The sequence below is a fragment of the Podarcis raffonei genome, chromosome 5 (assembly GCF_027172205.1).
Source record: "Podarcis raffonei isolate rPodRaf1 chromosome 5, rPodRaf1.pri, whole genome shotgun sequence".
Classification (NCBI taxonomy): Eukaryota; Metazoa; Chordata; class Lepidosauria; order Squamata; family Lacertidae; genus Podarcis; species Podarcis raffonei.
The window spans coordinates 87973707-87988519 of NC_070606.1; the positions used below are offsets into that span (position 1 = coordinate 87973707).

Genomic DNA, 14813 nt, shown 5'->3' on the forward strand with positions numbered 1-14813 from the left:
GTCCTCTCTCTCTCTCTCTCTCTCTCTCTCTCTCTCTCTCTCACACACACACACACACACACACCACATTAATAAACATCTACCTACCTACCTACCAGCCTCATTAAAAAAGTAAGAACATTTAAAAGCAGTCACATATTCACACAGGTCACCATTTCAAGCTTGCCAGAAACAGTATATTTCAACCAACAAATGCCTGGCTGAACAGGCTGTTTTTAAATTCCTCCTGAATGTGAATAATAAGGAAGGTTGTCGCACCTCACCAGGGCTGGCATTTCACAAATGGGGGATGCCACCAAGAAGGCTCCGCCAACAGATCCACCGATATATCTACGTATCCTCAACTAATTTGTCCCTTTTTTAAAAAAAAGCCTTCTAAAAGCAGTTCCATGCGTTCCAAACTAGATCCATTAATGGAAATCAGGCCTCCTTACACTTTGGTTAAAAAAAACCAACAGTTGTGAGGGTCCAAGGTGTGGTGATAGCCACTGTCCCCCAAATTAGATGGTTTTAAATAGGGATTAGATTATTTCATGGGGGATTTGGCTATCAGTGGCTACTAGTCCTGATGGCAGGATGCGACTTTCAGGATCAGAGGCAGACTGCACTGCTGTCTATGTGAGGCTGCCCTTGAGGTTAAGAAATTGGCTACCTGATTTGGATAATGCTCGATAGTTATAGCAATTCTCTATGAACCTACTTTAGGTCAGAGACTAATGGAAGAAGCAACCTAATTCTCAGCTTTAAGGAGCGGGCGGGAAACCAGGGATTATAGCAGGTTGGATGCTGTCAGGGGTTGTGTTTCAGTGGCAACGAAAAATGCAGAAAGAGAGTGTAAATAACTGCTTCTGGCAGCAATAAGAGCCCACGGGGAGATGAAGCGCATGATGAGAATTACCTGAGCTACAGTGGAGTTCAAGAGGCTACTAAGCTGCAGTAAAGAAAATAATAAAGTGGCCAAGGATGAAGCTGGAACCACCTCATCCCGGTACAGTGAAGGTTAAGTAAATAGCAAGCTTAAATGGAGGCTTTGGGCCGACAGAATTGGATGATTTAGCAGGGGAAAGAGCTGAATGCCTGACAAATGGGAAGAAGGGGGAAAGAAACAGAGTTGGCACCAGGCTTCCGGGGGGGAAACGGGCTTTTCATAAGGAGTACAAGGAGCTAGCATAGCAGGTGGAACAAGCACCAGTTTCCCCAATTTATATTGCAGGAAGGCAAAGGACAATAACAAAAGAAGGCCTCTGAGGCAAAGTGCAGGTGCCAATTGTCATGTCATGCTGCTCCTGAAAGAATGGGACTGGATGCCTGTCCACTACTTGGCCCAATGTAAGGTGCTTCCTTTGTGTCTAAAACCCTATATGACTTGTGATCCGGGTACTCGCTTGAAAGGATGGCTCTTGCGTTCCCTTCCAGCTGATGGTTTAAAATAGGCATAGGCAAACTCGGCCCTCCAGATGTTTCGGGGCTGCAATTCCCATCATCCCTGACCACCGGTCCGGTTAGCTAGGGATCATGGGAGTTGTAGTCCCAAAACATCTGGAGGGCTGAGTTTGCCTATGCCTGGTTTAAAATCTACTTGGGAGGCTCTGCTGAAAGTTCCACCTATAACTGCAGCCAGTCCCTCAGTGACTCGTGACAGGGCCTTCTTGGTTACGGCCCCGCAGGTGTGAAACATTCAAGAGATTTGCCTTGCTCATTGAAATCTGTTTCATCTTGCCTTTGAGGATGGAAGGCTGTGTGGGCTGGGCAGTTCCTGTCCACCGTGGTTTCTGTATTGCCACGATCTTGTAGTTGAGCAGTGTGTTAGAATTTTCTGTGGTTTTAGTGTTAATTTTAATGCCATATTTAATTTCAGTCCTTGTATAACACCCTGAAAACTTTAGCTGAAGGGCAGCCTAGAAGCACAATAAATGGATAATTGAATAATGTAGTGATTATCGCCCACATGTGGGGGGCAGTGGGCACATTTGGAACTTTGAGAAAGTGGTGAGGGCACCAGTAACACAATGGCTGAAATGGTGTAGGCAAAAAAGGCACCCCCACTAGCCACTGCTGTCCTCATTCTTTGCACCTCTCTGTTCAGAACAGGAAGGGGTGGGGTGTTCCAGTCCTGGCCTCCCGTGGAATGAAGCCATGTTTAAGGGTTTGCGTTCAGTGTAGGAGACGCTGAGCCAGTGCAAATAGGAACTGAGCAGAAAGTCAACAGTCTTTCATGCACTGCGGATTTCTGAGGGAATATTTGCTGAGATCTTTTTGCTAGTGCCCACAAGCACTGTGTTGTGGATCGCCGAAATAAACACATTCCTAAAGAAGAAACTGTAATGTGTGGCAACAAACCTTGGCCCACACTTGTTGGTAGTCTAGAAATGAATGAAACAAACAAACAAACAAACGGTTTCTGGAATGCTAAAGATGCAGGGTTTGAATTCTGCATCCTTCAAATTTCTATTCGTTCACCAAAGGATTGGAAGAGTATGTGAAGGAGGTCTTTGCCATGCTATTGAAACAAAGTAGGGACTAAAAAGAAAAGCAAAAAGAAAAGAAAAGAAAAAAGCAGCACACACACCTAAATGCTGGTGTCCACCACAATGAGTGCTATTTTGGAGTGGAAAATGATTTCCTAACTACATGCCACAGCATACCGGTATGTATGTTGAAGGAGTCGCTTTGGATTGCAACTCCCATTAGCCTCAGGCAGCATGGCCAATAGTCAGAGATGAGGGGAGTTTTAATCCAAGAACACCTGAAGGGACTAGGGTCTGGGAAGACTGTGTGGGAAAATTACCCATAATAGCATTTTCTTTTAATCCTTATATGTTGACAACCAGCAGAGAGCACTAGACGGATAGGTCTCCCGTGATAAAATGTGTGTGACATGTTTTGGCAGAACTCCCTTTTTTTTGTTGTTGCTGGAATATTCGTGCTACATTTTTCCAGTTTTGAAATCTCAAGGCAGGCAATGATTTATCGGTACTCTGAGATAAGCAATGAATGCAGCTGAAATGAGTTAAGGTGGTGGAGTTCCTGGGTAGTTCTCTGGAAGGTCCCTTGTACATCTGATTCCAGGCGATGGCTGGGTGCATTGCAGTGCGCTTGGCAGTACTAGTGCCAGAGGGAGGGCAGCTGGGGAGGCGGAATCAGAAATCTAATCCCGTGAATTCTGCAGGGATATGATCTACGTGTACATGTACCTGTGATGGCCTGGGAATCGGATTCAGAGGCTGAACCTGAGGAATCCCAGCCTGCACAGGAGTCCCCGCCTCCAGGACTGGCTGAGCTGGGGCTGGGGCTTGAACCTGAAGGGCCCTCACCTGTGCTGGATCCTCAGGAGCAGACACCAGCTGAATCTGCTCTGGCTCCGGAGGACCCATTGCCTGCAGGTGCTCCACTCTCAGCCCCATCAGGGGAAAGTGAGGTTGCCTCTGAGTCCAGTAACCCTCCAGCCTCTCCTGAGCTGCAGAGTCTCAGGGCAGAGAGGCGGAGGGAACTAAGTTCTTGCAGGAGGAGTGCTCGCCTCCAGGCCAGGAGAGGCGAGTCACCTGTGGACTGGGGCTGCCCTATGCCTCAGAGGAGATAAAAGCCAGCCAGCCCAGTCCCAGGTTGCAGGAGCAACATTGTTGGTAACCTGTTCCTGCCGGCACCCTGTCCTGCTCTTCTGCCAGAGTTCCTGACCTCACCCGACTCCTTGCCTTGATGGACAGCCTCCATATGACACCCTCAACCTCGGACTGGACTCAGGCCACGCCACACGGTAACCCCCGGGACCAGCACAGTACCCATGATTTGCTCCCATTTTGGTTATGGGCTCTTTTTCAATTTAATGCTCCTTGCCCTGCCCCATATTTATTTGTTTACTGATGGCGTCCTACCTTACAGCCGAATTAAAGCACAATTTAAACATGAAGTAAGACATGAAACTGTTCAAAAAGAAGAGGAAAGCCCCCCACCCCAGATATAAATGCCGCAACAAAACAGAATTAGCTATACCCCAAAAGTTAAGCACAGATTTAAGAAACAGAGGGACAGACTAGCTAAGTTATTGAAAAGGCTGGGTGAACAGAAAGGCAGCAAAAATGCCTCTCTAAGCAGGAAGACTCCCTTGGAAACTGAAGCCCAGGGAGCCCAACTAAAGCCAAACCCATAAACCAGTTGAGCAGAAAAACCGAGATCCAGCTGAAGCAGACCGACCGAGAATGTATGAGGAGCCCTGATAGATGAGCCCAAAGACCTATGGGAGTCCAGCATTCCTTTTTCACAGTGGCCAATCAGATGCCCATAGAAGGTCCATAAGGACCAACCAGATAGTCGTGGAATGCCTTTAGTAGGCCATGAGTGCAGTAACACTCTCCCACTTGTGATCTCCAGGCGCTGGTATTCAAAGGCATACTGCCTCTGGTTCTGGAGGTAAAATAATCACCATGACTAGAAGTCACTGATAGCCTTATCTTCCATGGATTTGTGCATCAAGGTCTTCTGAGTCGATGGCCATTGCTATATCTTGTTGTTTCAGATTCCAGAGTTTAACTATCTGCTATGTGTTTTGGCACAACCGGCTTGCAGATTTGGGCTGCTAATTAGTTCTCCCCCACCCTTGTGTCCTGAGATGCCTCCACCATTGCCTTTCAAAGAGAAAACTAGCTGAAGTTTGGGAGATCTTACAGAAAATAATTGCTTCTTTTCAACTGTAGTGTACTCCCCCCCCAAACTACCGTATTTTTCGCTCGATAACACGCACCTGACCATAACACGCACATAGTTTTTAGAGGAGGAAAACAAGAAAAAAAAATTCTGAATGAAACAGTGGATGTATCATTTTTGTGCTTCATGCTGCGGCCACAGACATGTGATTTGACGGTGAGTTTGGGGTAGCCCAATGCAAAGATCCTGAGGATCCATGTGGATCCATGCTTTGTAACCACGTTTTTGCACCATTGCAGCCCCAGGCAACAGTGGGTGCGTGATTTTTTTGGTGCAGGCTGTAGCCATGGACATGCTATGTGATCTGATGGTGAATTTGGGGTGACCCAATGCAAAGATCCTGAGGATCCATGTGGATCCATGCTTTGTAACCACGTTTTTGTACCATTGCAGCCCCAGGCAACAGTGGGTGCGTGATTTTTTTGGTGCAGGCTGTAGCCATGGACATGCTATGTGATCTGATGGTGAATTTGGGGTGACCCAATGCAAAGATCCTGAGGATCCATGTGGATCTGTGCTTTGTAACCACGTTTTTGCACCATTGCAGCCCCAGGCAACAGTGGGTGCGTGATTTTTTTGGTGCAGGCTGTAGCCATGGACATGCTATGTGATCTGATGGTGAATTTGGGGTGACCCAATGCAAAGATCCTGAGGATCCATGTGGATCCGTGCTTTGTAACCACGTTTTTGCACCATTGCAGCCCCAGGCAACAGTGGGTGTGTGATTTTTTTGGTGCAGGCTGTAGCCATGGACATGCTATGTGATCTGATGGTGAATTTGGGGTGACCCAATGCAAAGATCCTGAGGATCCATGTGGATCCGTGCTTTGTAACCATGTTTTTGCACCATTGCAGCCCTGTTTTTGCATCAGATCATTGCTATGTGATCTGATGGTGAATTTGGGGTGACTCAATGCAAAGATCCTGAGGATCCATGTGGATCCGTGATTGGAACCACGTTTTAAGTAGGGAGGGAAGGAAAAACATAGAAGCGACAAGGAGAGGGGTGTGCAGAGAAGCAGCTGGCTAAGAATGCAGGAGAGGGGTTTTACCGGAGGGAGGAAAGGAAGGCAAAAGTCCCCCCCCCCACAAGCCAGCCAGCTCTCTCTCTCTCCCCCCCCCCAACCTGCATGTTGCCTTCGAGTCCCAGACGCACGGAAAGGAATTGCCTGGAGGGGAGGGGTTTTCTCTGCTCTTTGTTCCGTTTGAGCAAACACAGTAAGGAAACAGAAGCGGGTGGGCAGTAAGACCCTGAGGCAGAATGCAGGAAAGCAGCAACTTCCTCCTTTCCTCCCTTCTCCGGACCATTTGATATTTGCCTGATTTATGCCTTCACTCGCGCTTGTCAGCTCCAGGGACCACACATTCGCTCAATAACACGCACAGACATTTTCCCTTACTTTTTAGGAGAAAAAATCTGCGTGTAATAGAGGGAAAAATACGGTATCTTTTTGTAAAACCCATGAGAAATTCAAAAAGCTAATAGCAGGTAACTGGAAGGAAAGTGTTCTATAAAGCACATTCTTCCGTGGAATAAGTATTAAGGCTGATAAATAATAGCTGCAAATATAATTCAAACAAAAAATTGGACTACTTCCACAGGAAACAGAAGTGTCCAATTTCATCAGTGTCTAGACAGGAATGACAGAGGAGTTCTTGTCCTGTAGTACCATCTTTAGATTGCTTTATAATCAGGTTTTGGGGTTGGGTTCTCACTTTTCATCATCATTATGTAAAAAGATTTTCCTTCAGTTACGTGTCCTGTTCCTTTTCTGATCATATATGAGTGGCAATGTTCTTTCAAAATAATTGATAAACCGGTTCATTTTCAAAATATCCCCCCCCCAAAAAGGGAGAAAAGAAGCCATTCTACCATATTGTATAAAGTTTGGTTGTTATAAAATGGCTGCTTTGGGTTTTAAGGGCACTCCTCAAAGAAGGGTCCATTTTCATGGGAAGGTCAAAAGTACAAGTGGTTGTTCTACTCGGGATCTATTGAACAGAAGGTCAAAAGTTCAGTCTAGGAATGTGGCTGTTAAGGGGAAATGGACACTAAACCAGGAGTTTACTATCCTTATAATTGGCTAAAAGGCTGGGGGGGAGGAGCGAAAATATGGTACATGAGCTGAGTTGAAGAAAAGTGCTCTTCATAGATTTGAAGAGATGGAATTCAAGAGCTGCATGAAAGAGAAAGGGCTGAAACACCAGAGAGAGCAGGGACACTGGAAAGTGGTAGGGAAGTCCGCTCAGCGGCATTGTGGGATGGCAGAGGCGTCTCCATGGCCTCGACGAGGGAATCATGTCACTTGAATCCCGTTTGGATAGGGGGCGTGGGCATAAGCTTGCGCTGCCTATCAGAAGCCGGATCCTAGCCTACATCCTTGATTGGCAAATGGGGATGCAGGCTGGGCTGGAGGGTGGGGCCAACGGAGCTGAAAGGCTTCCCTTGGGTCCACTCCCTGGCCATTTAAATAGCCTTCACCTGGGGCCCTACCTGTTTTCCCCTCACTGGGTTCCCCCAACCACCCTCCTTGGATTCAAGCTGACTGTTAAGGGACGCGGGTGGCGCTGTGGGTTAAACCACAGAGCCTAGGACTTGCTGATCAGAAGGTTGGCAGTTCGAATCCCCGTGACGGGGTGAGCTCCTGTTGCCCAGTTCCTGCTCCTGCCAACCTAGCAGTTCGAAAGCATGTCAAAGTGCAAGAAAATAAATAGGTACCGCTCTGGTGGGAAGGTAAACAGCGTTTCCGTGTGCTGCTATGGTTTGCCAGAAGCGGCTTAGTCATGCTGGCCACATGTACGCCAGCTCTCTCGGCCAATAAAGCGAGATGAGCGCCACAACCCCAGAGTCGGCAACGACTGGACCTAATGGTCAGGGGTCCCTTTACCCTTTTTACTATAATAGTAGCTCTCCCCCTCAAATTTTTTTTTCTTGACTTGTTTAACTTGTTGCCTTATATAAACCTTAAGTACAGTGGTACCTCAGGTTACAGACACTTCAGGTTACATTTGCTTCAGGTTACAGACTCCGCTAACCCAGAAATAGTACCTTGGGTTAAGAACTTTGCTTCAGGATGAGAACAGAAATCGTGTGGCAGTGGTGTGGCAGCAGCAGGAGGCCCCATTAGCTAAAGTGGTACCTCAGGTTAAGAACAATGGCAATCACTTCTGGATATTGGAAACAGAGCGCTTGTTCATTTCAGCAGTTGTGGAAGTAAGAAGGCAGTTGCCACATGTTCTGCAGGAGCTAAATTATAGTGCTGCTGGATTATAATTCTGTGTTTTCCGAATTTTCTAAATTATAATACTGCATTTTCGCAACAGCATGGCAAAGCCGTTCATCACAAGCAGCTCATTCATTTCGGCAGCAGCAGAAGCAAGAAGGCAATTGCTGCAGGAGCTAAATTATAGTGCCGCTGGATTATAATTCCGCATTTCCTGGATTTGCTCAATTATAATACTGCGCTTTCACAACAGCGCGGCAAAGATTTGCAGTTGTCTGCAAACATTTAGCTAGCGTTTTGTCCTTGTTGAGGACTACATGGGAAGCTTGGGGTGATAGCCATGCCTGAAATAGCAGTATGAAACCTCATTACTCACCTTCAGCAAAATATATACCATTTATTGTAAGGGATGGGAACCGTATTAAAAATATTATCATACTCACAGTCAGTTTGGTGCCTCTGATGAAATCCATTATTGGCAAGATTCTTTTTCCAATTGTCTCCAGGTGTCTCCTTGCTTCTTCTTTTGTAAGAGGACTGAATGGAGCTTTATGCTCTAGGGAGGTATAAAAGAAGCATTATTTAACAGAACTAACAGCTGTGGACAGAATCGCATTGAAAAGATAACTCCCTGTTGTGTGGAAACTTAATCCCGGAAATGGATTAGTCATGACTTGCTGGTTGCCAAATGTCTCATTTTACCACATTGTTGAGGAACCTTAGGCCTGAGGGCTGGGTGTGGCCCCTTGAGCATCACCACTTGGCCCTCAGGGCTCTTCCCCAGCCACGCCCTGCTCTGAGCCCTCTTCGAGTTCTCTTGTCTGGCTTAGAACATGTCATGTATCTATCCATCCATCCATCCATCCATCCAAGACAGCAATGTAAGACTTGCAAAAATGACAAAACCAGGAGATACCAGTTCATTATCAATTGTGTATGTGTGAGAGAGAATCCACATTTGTTACCTGAAAATGTCGGCAACTTCCTGCTGGACATCTTTTCCAGAAATTTCCCAACTTCCTTGTTCTTGAAGCCCAGGGTCAGCAGATAACACTGGGGAGAAGGGCAAGACCAGTTGGCTGTCTGTGGCAAACTGTGAAGTCCATGAGGGTCTGAAAAATAAGAGGAGGAAGCAGAACATGCACAGTTCAAAACGGCACTCAGTTTTTCTATCTTTATATGAAGAGAACTCCAAAAATCAATGACACAAATAAATAGCACAAGCACTTCCAGAGCCCAGGGGGCGGGCACACGGCATGTTTTCCGTTCTGGTGTGATTTATTGTTTTCCATTTTGGATTCATGATTCCGCCCTCCCCATAATGTGAAATTAATATGTAAACTGAATGCCAGTGTAGAAATATCCTAAAGGAAATTGGTATCCAAATCAATGGGGCAAAAAGCCCTTAATTAATCTTGGCCAAACCATCCCTCGTGTTGTAGGGTGTCAACCTTGTCACCTGTATAGATGTATTCCACATAGTCTGGGTGCTTTCTGGTGAAAGCTTCCTTCAACTTGTCTACTTCTTCAGCCTTTACTTTAGCTGCAAATGGCGTGTACATCACGGAAAAACATTCGGCTCTTGTGATGGCCTCCTCAATCATAGCCTTAAAAAAAAAAGAAGGAAAGAAAGAGATATGATACAGGCTCTCTCTCTGTGTGTGTGTTTATTAAAAAAAATATGTGATCTGCTATTAAAGAAGGGGGAGAGGGAGGGGGGAAAGGAGGAAAGAGGAAAATGAAAAATAATTACTTTCATGGATGATATTTCCCCCTTAATAATTGCACAGTCATGCAAAGATAACATATTTTGGGTTTGAATATTAATTAGAGAAAAATTCAAATTAGTTCCAGAATGCATTGCCTATCTCGCTCTCGGAAAATCAATTTTAATGTAGAAAAAGAACATTTGTAAACAGTTTTCACTGCGGCAGGTCTGCGCCTTGCATGGGAAGAATAAAGGCATTAGGCAAATTATCTCCAAGATAATAAGAAAATGAATTTTAGTTTCTTTGAAGGTCATATCTACACCCACTGGAGAGTTTGTTCAAAGCTTGGAGAATTGATCTAAATTTAGGCTGTTTCAAATGTGGATTATCCAGATATAAGAGACAATACACAGGGTATAATGAAGGGGCAAGCAATTTATAATCCATTTATGAAGAACGTTTATGCAGCGGAGCCTGGTCTGTTAGGGCGATTGGGTCGCTGCCCCACCAATCTCAGCTGACCCCAAGCTGCCTGCCTTTGTTCAGCCAGTCCAAGGGGTAACACTGCTTGTCAACTTCCTTGTCTTCTTTTCAAGGGGCATTCACACTGGACAAGGGATTGATCCAGGGACACATTATCTAGCCAACTGCACAGAGAGCCTTGTAGCATTCAAGCTGCATGTGCTTTGTATGCCTCACCCGTATCCTACAGCTTCTATGCACAAAGGCTCTGTGTGCAAGGTTCGATTGGTGTGGAGCCACTGGGAGGAATCCTTCCATGCAGGGTGGATTTGATTTAAACTGTTGTATTGCGGGAAAGATGGGCGACAGACACAGCTCTTTTAAGCAACAGCTCTTTATTACAGCAGTTAGCACTGCTCCAAGTCTCTCTGAACAACAGTGAAGCTGGCTGCCTTATATAATGCTCAATAACGTGTAACAGTAACAAATTCCAACTAACTACCCAATCAGTGAAAGCAACTCTCAGTCCTTCATTTGCATACTGGTGGCCCAGAGTGAGAACTGCAGCCAGTCTGAATACATAACACAAACCAAATTGATTTCAATCACGATTTCAATCACTAGTCAGTAAAACTTGATTTATATAATTGTTTTACAGAAAGACTCATTCTTGCTGGCATAATCTTAATATTTACAATCAGATGAAGGTTTCATTTTTGGAATAATAAATTAGTTTTTAAAGTTATGTCGAAAATTGCTGATTTGGTTATACTATTAGAAATACATAGACAGATAATTATGAAATTATTGTGAGGTTTAATAAGTTAACTGTTTATATTTGGACAACTTTTCTGCTGTACTTTATTGGAAGGAGAAAAATAATCATTTCCTTAATAACAATTTAAACAATTTATTTAACTAAAACAATAACATTATAGCATATGTATCCATGTTTGTTAACTGATGTGGTTAAACGTTTTTTAAAAACCACACAACTTAGACTGAGTTTTAGCACACATGAAAAACTTAAAGCAAATCCTTATTTCCTGATGAATAGCCTTTGGACTATAATGTAACTTAAATAGAAAACTGTATATAGAAAGATTTTTCTTCCAAAAGCCTTTTATTTTAAAAATCTGATTTAAATAAAAAAAAATCTGATTTAAATAAAAAAAATCCTATTTTTTAAAAAATCATTGATTTTTATCCAATCCACCCTGCTTCCACATGTTGATTGTAGTCAAGCTTAGAATGTATGAATATATAAGTAATATAGCAATTTTATATGGTAAGGAAAGAATTCCATGGAAGGGTAGGTGGGAAGTCAATGGATATGAGAGATTTGTTTTGAGTACTGTCTAAAAGAATTTGTAAAATCTGAAAATTTAATTAAAAGGTTATGCGAGAGAGAGAGAGAGAGAGAGAGAGAGAGAGAGAAAATATGTATGAATAGAGCTACTCTCTATGGGTGAATCTATCAGTTTTGGATAGTCTCAGTGTCTCATTTTTCCATTCTTAAATTCAGTTCATTTAATTTCCACATCAGTTTGTAATTTTTTTTAAAAAAAATCTCACGAGAAATAGCCAGCATTTTAGTATGAATTTCTTATAATATACATATTTTTGTAAGCAGTTTTTGTTCAGTATAATTGTTTAATCGCACACTGGAAATGGTGAATGCCTCTATGTATATTGCTAAGGGTTTAACGCTAGAAAATTCCATTGGAGGATACTAAGCTAGAAGAGAGCTCTTTAGCTGGTTTCATGATTAACTGTTGATGTTCTCTGCTCTTTTGTGTGAGTGTTTAACCTTAGCTCATGTGATTAAGGTATTCCATTGCAAATCTTGATTTTGAAAGGGAGATGGCTTTTGGTCTCTTGTTCCCAGGCACAGTGGGAGAAGCATGTGAAAATGATGCATCCCCAGGAGCTGCATAGCCTTGGGGGGTGGGGGTGTTAGAATTCCTGCTCCGTGATTGCAGTCATGGGGTTGTTGTCTATCACATGACGGTGTATGTTTTGACTCCACAGAGTGGGAAGTGACGGAGACAGGATGTTTGTGTTACTGTGTTCTGTGAATTGAGACTATTGTCCTTTCTCTTTGCTGTCTGATGCTAGAGAGAGAGGGAGCCATGTTGCAGTGCTCCGTGTGGGTTTATACGTAAATAAAGTAGATTAGCCAAAATGCTGAGTTGCTGAGTTCTGTTACGCAACTGCACAAACTCTTCGGATCCCTAAGTGTGCTGATGTTTCTTGGCATCAGTCGCTGTGATGTTCAGGCTGAAGACAGCTTTTGAAGCTCCCAAACGAATGACCAGGAAGGAGAGAACATACCAGTCGGCCAGGGTCCTACACGGGTTGAGTACTTAATTTGTTCCAGAGGTCTGTTCTTAACCTGAAACTGTTCTTAACCTGAAGCACCACTTTAGCTAATGGGGCCTCCTGCTGCCGCCACGCCGCCAGAGCCCAATTTCTGTTCTTATCCTGAAGCAAAATTTTTAACCTGAAGCACTATTTCTGGGTTAGCGGAGTGTGTAACCTGAAGCGTATGTAACCTGAAGCGTATGTAACCCGAGGTACCACTGTACTTTATACAACTTTATGGTTGCATCATTGATTGTTTTCTATCAGTTTTTAAAGACGTTCTGGTTAGTAAAGCTTTGAATAATGGGTCTGGACAATTTTATTCCAAAATGGGCCAGCTTTTATGTATCCAATTGCTTCATGCTGTGCAATATTAATATCTGCAATATATACACATTTTTGAAAGCAATCTCCCCAATATAATGCATTTGCACATGCTGTTTTCATTAATATAGACATTTATGTGTCCAATTTATCCCATGGTATGCACTTTTGCACACATTACTTGGCTGGAGAACTGCACTGCGAAATTTGGAGAAGTTTGTTTCGGTTTGCATATTGTTTCGCAAAGGGCAAATTAGGTAGGTTTGCCTTCACAGGCAAGCAGGATCAAATTTCCTCTCCAACCCTAGTTACTCAGAAACATGTTTGCCTTTCATTAAGCAGCCATGCCTAATGACATGGCACGTTAATTGGACCGACGTTTTTTAACCCAAAGGCCAGTTTAACAGAGAGTGCCCTTTAGTAGAGACAAATCGACAAAGGCAAAGGAGGAAGGCAAAGATTTTCACCCTGGAATGAGTCTCTGAGAAATCTCTATGTGGAACTGAGAAATTACCGCTAGCCGTTTTACTGGCAGACTGAACAAGACAGCATTTCGGCTCTCAAGGTCACTCTTGGGCGATGCAAAATTGCTTGAGAAATTATGTGTAAATCTGAGTAATGTTTCCAAAAGCCGAGACAATTGTCTCTGCTCGGCTGGAATGGAAAGGCTGAGGTAATTCAGTATTTGTCTTCTCTTTTGTAATGGACATAAACAGGTACTTTGGCGCGCATTATGCCACTTCACTTTCGGGAGAACGCTGCCTCGGATGAAAACAGCAATTTGATCTGTTGGCCCTTCTGCAATACGTCCTGGAAATGAAATCAAGAAGCAGGTGACCTGCCTTTGCTAACCATTTCACAGTGGAACCTATCGGTTAAAGCAGAAAGCAAAGTGGCTTTATGTCTAGAAAGGGAAAAAAATAGGGTAGAACAGGGAAACAAAGAAAAAGGCACCAAAAACTGAGGCAGGTGGGGGCATGTATTTATAACAGGAACCTGCTGCCTCCTCCCAGATGTTGCATGGTGAGTTCCCACCTCCCACCGGAAGAAATAAAAACACAAGACACCATAGTTAAGGTTAATGGGCGAAAATTGGCCACAACTTTATTGATTGCAGGAAATGAGCGGTATCGGCCTAGGCATTGGTCCTAATCAACTAATCGGCTTCAGGCTGTATGCCTGAGAGGCCGGGAAGGGTTAACACCAGCAGGGGGAGCCCTGCTGATGCACATCAACTAGGCACTCCCCTGGGGTCACTGCTCAGGGGCGTGCCTTGGGCCCTGGCCTCCCTAGGCTTCGGACGGGGCCACGCCCCCGGAGTCCTTTACTGGACTACCCTTCGCAATTGGGGGAGGTGATGGCGCTCCTCCCCCCTACATAACAATACCCCGACCAATGCCTCACCGCCAAACCGTGAAAGTTGTGACAATTTGCTACGAGGTAGGCAAAAGAACCAAATGGCCGGTGCCAATTTGCCAAGGGGAAAAATTCCTACCAAGCCCCTTAATGGCAATCAACCGAAGTCCATAGCAAGGTCAAAGGAAAACCTTAAAGGGAGGATGGGTGGGAAATTCCCCAGCTGATCAGTGGCAAAGAAGGAGCTCCTCTGCCGTGCTTGGCTTAAGAGCAGCAAGCCACACCCCTCTGAGCCAGCCGATAGGCTGGCCATGGGATGACGCGGCAGAGGATTCTCCGCTGTAAGCGTGGGGCTGAGAGCCAGCCTCCGCGCAGGCGTTGTGGGTGGGAAGGCCGTAACCCCACCTCCTCCCTAGGGTCGGAAGTGGCTTTATTGGATTTCAGCTCCCATTATTCCCAGCCACATGGGCAATGGCCAGAGGATGATGGGAATTGTAGTTCAGCAACAAGTCCACAGGTTCCCCTATCTCAGCTGGGGTAGGCAGGTGGCACAACCCAGTCAACCACGTTCCCATTGAGGCAGAGGAACACACTGGGGCTGGCTGATTAGTCTTTTGGGGTACTGGGAAGGAATTTTTCATGCTACTTCACCGTCTCTGCAATCCACATCTGT

The 14813-nt window shown here is 44.7% G+C and overlaps 1 protein-coding gene across 1 annotated transcript in view; it reads right to left on the bottom strand.

Annotated features, from left to right (window-relative positions):
• SPATA16 (spermatogenesis associated 16) overlaps positions 1-14813 on the bottom strand; it is a 174016-nt gene that overhangs the window by 40429 nt on the left and 118774 nt on the right. Inside the window, exons 6-8 of the mRNA XM_053390577.1 lie at positions 9385-9532; positions 8891-9037; positions 8369-8481 (exon numbers count right to left, since the gene is read on the bottom strand). Coding sequence (XP_053246552.1) covers positions 8369-8481; positions 8891-9037; positions 9385-9532 — 408 coding nt within the window. The remainder of the gene's footprint in view (positions 1-8368; positions 8482-8890; positions 9038-9384; positions 9533-14813) is intronic.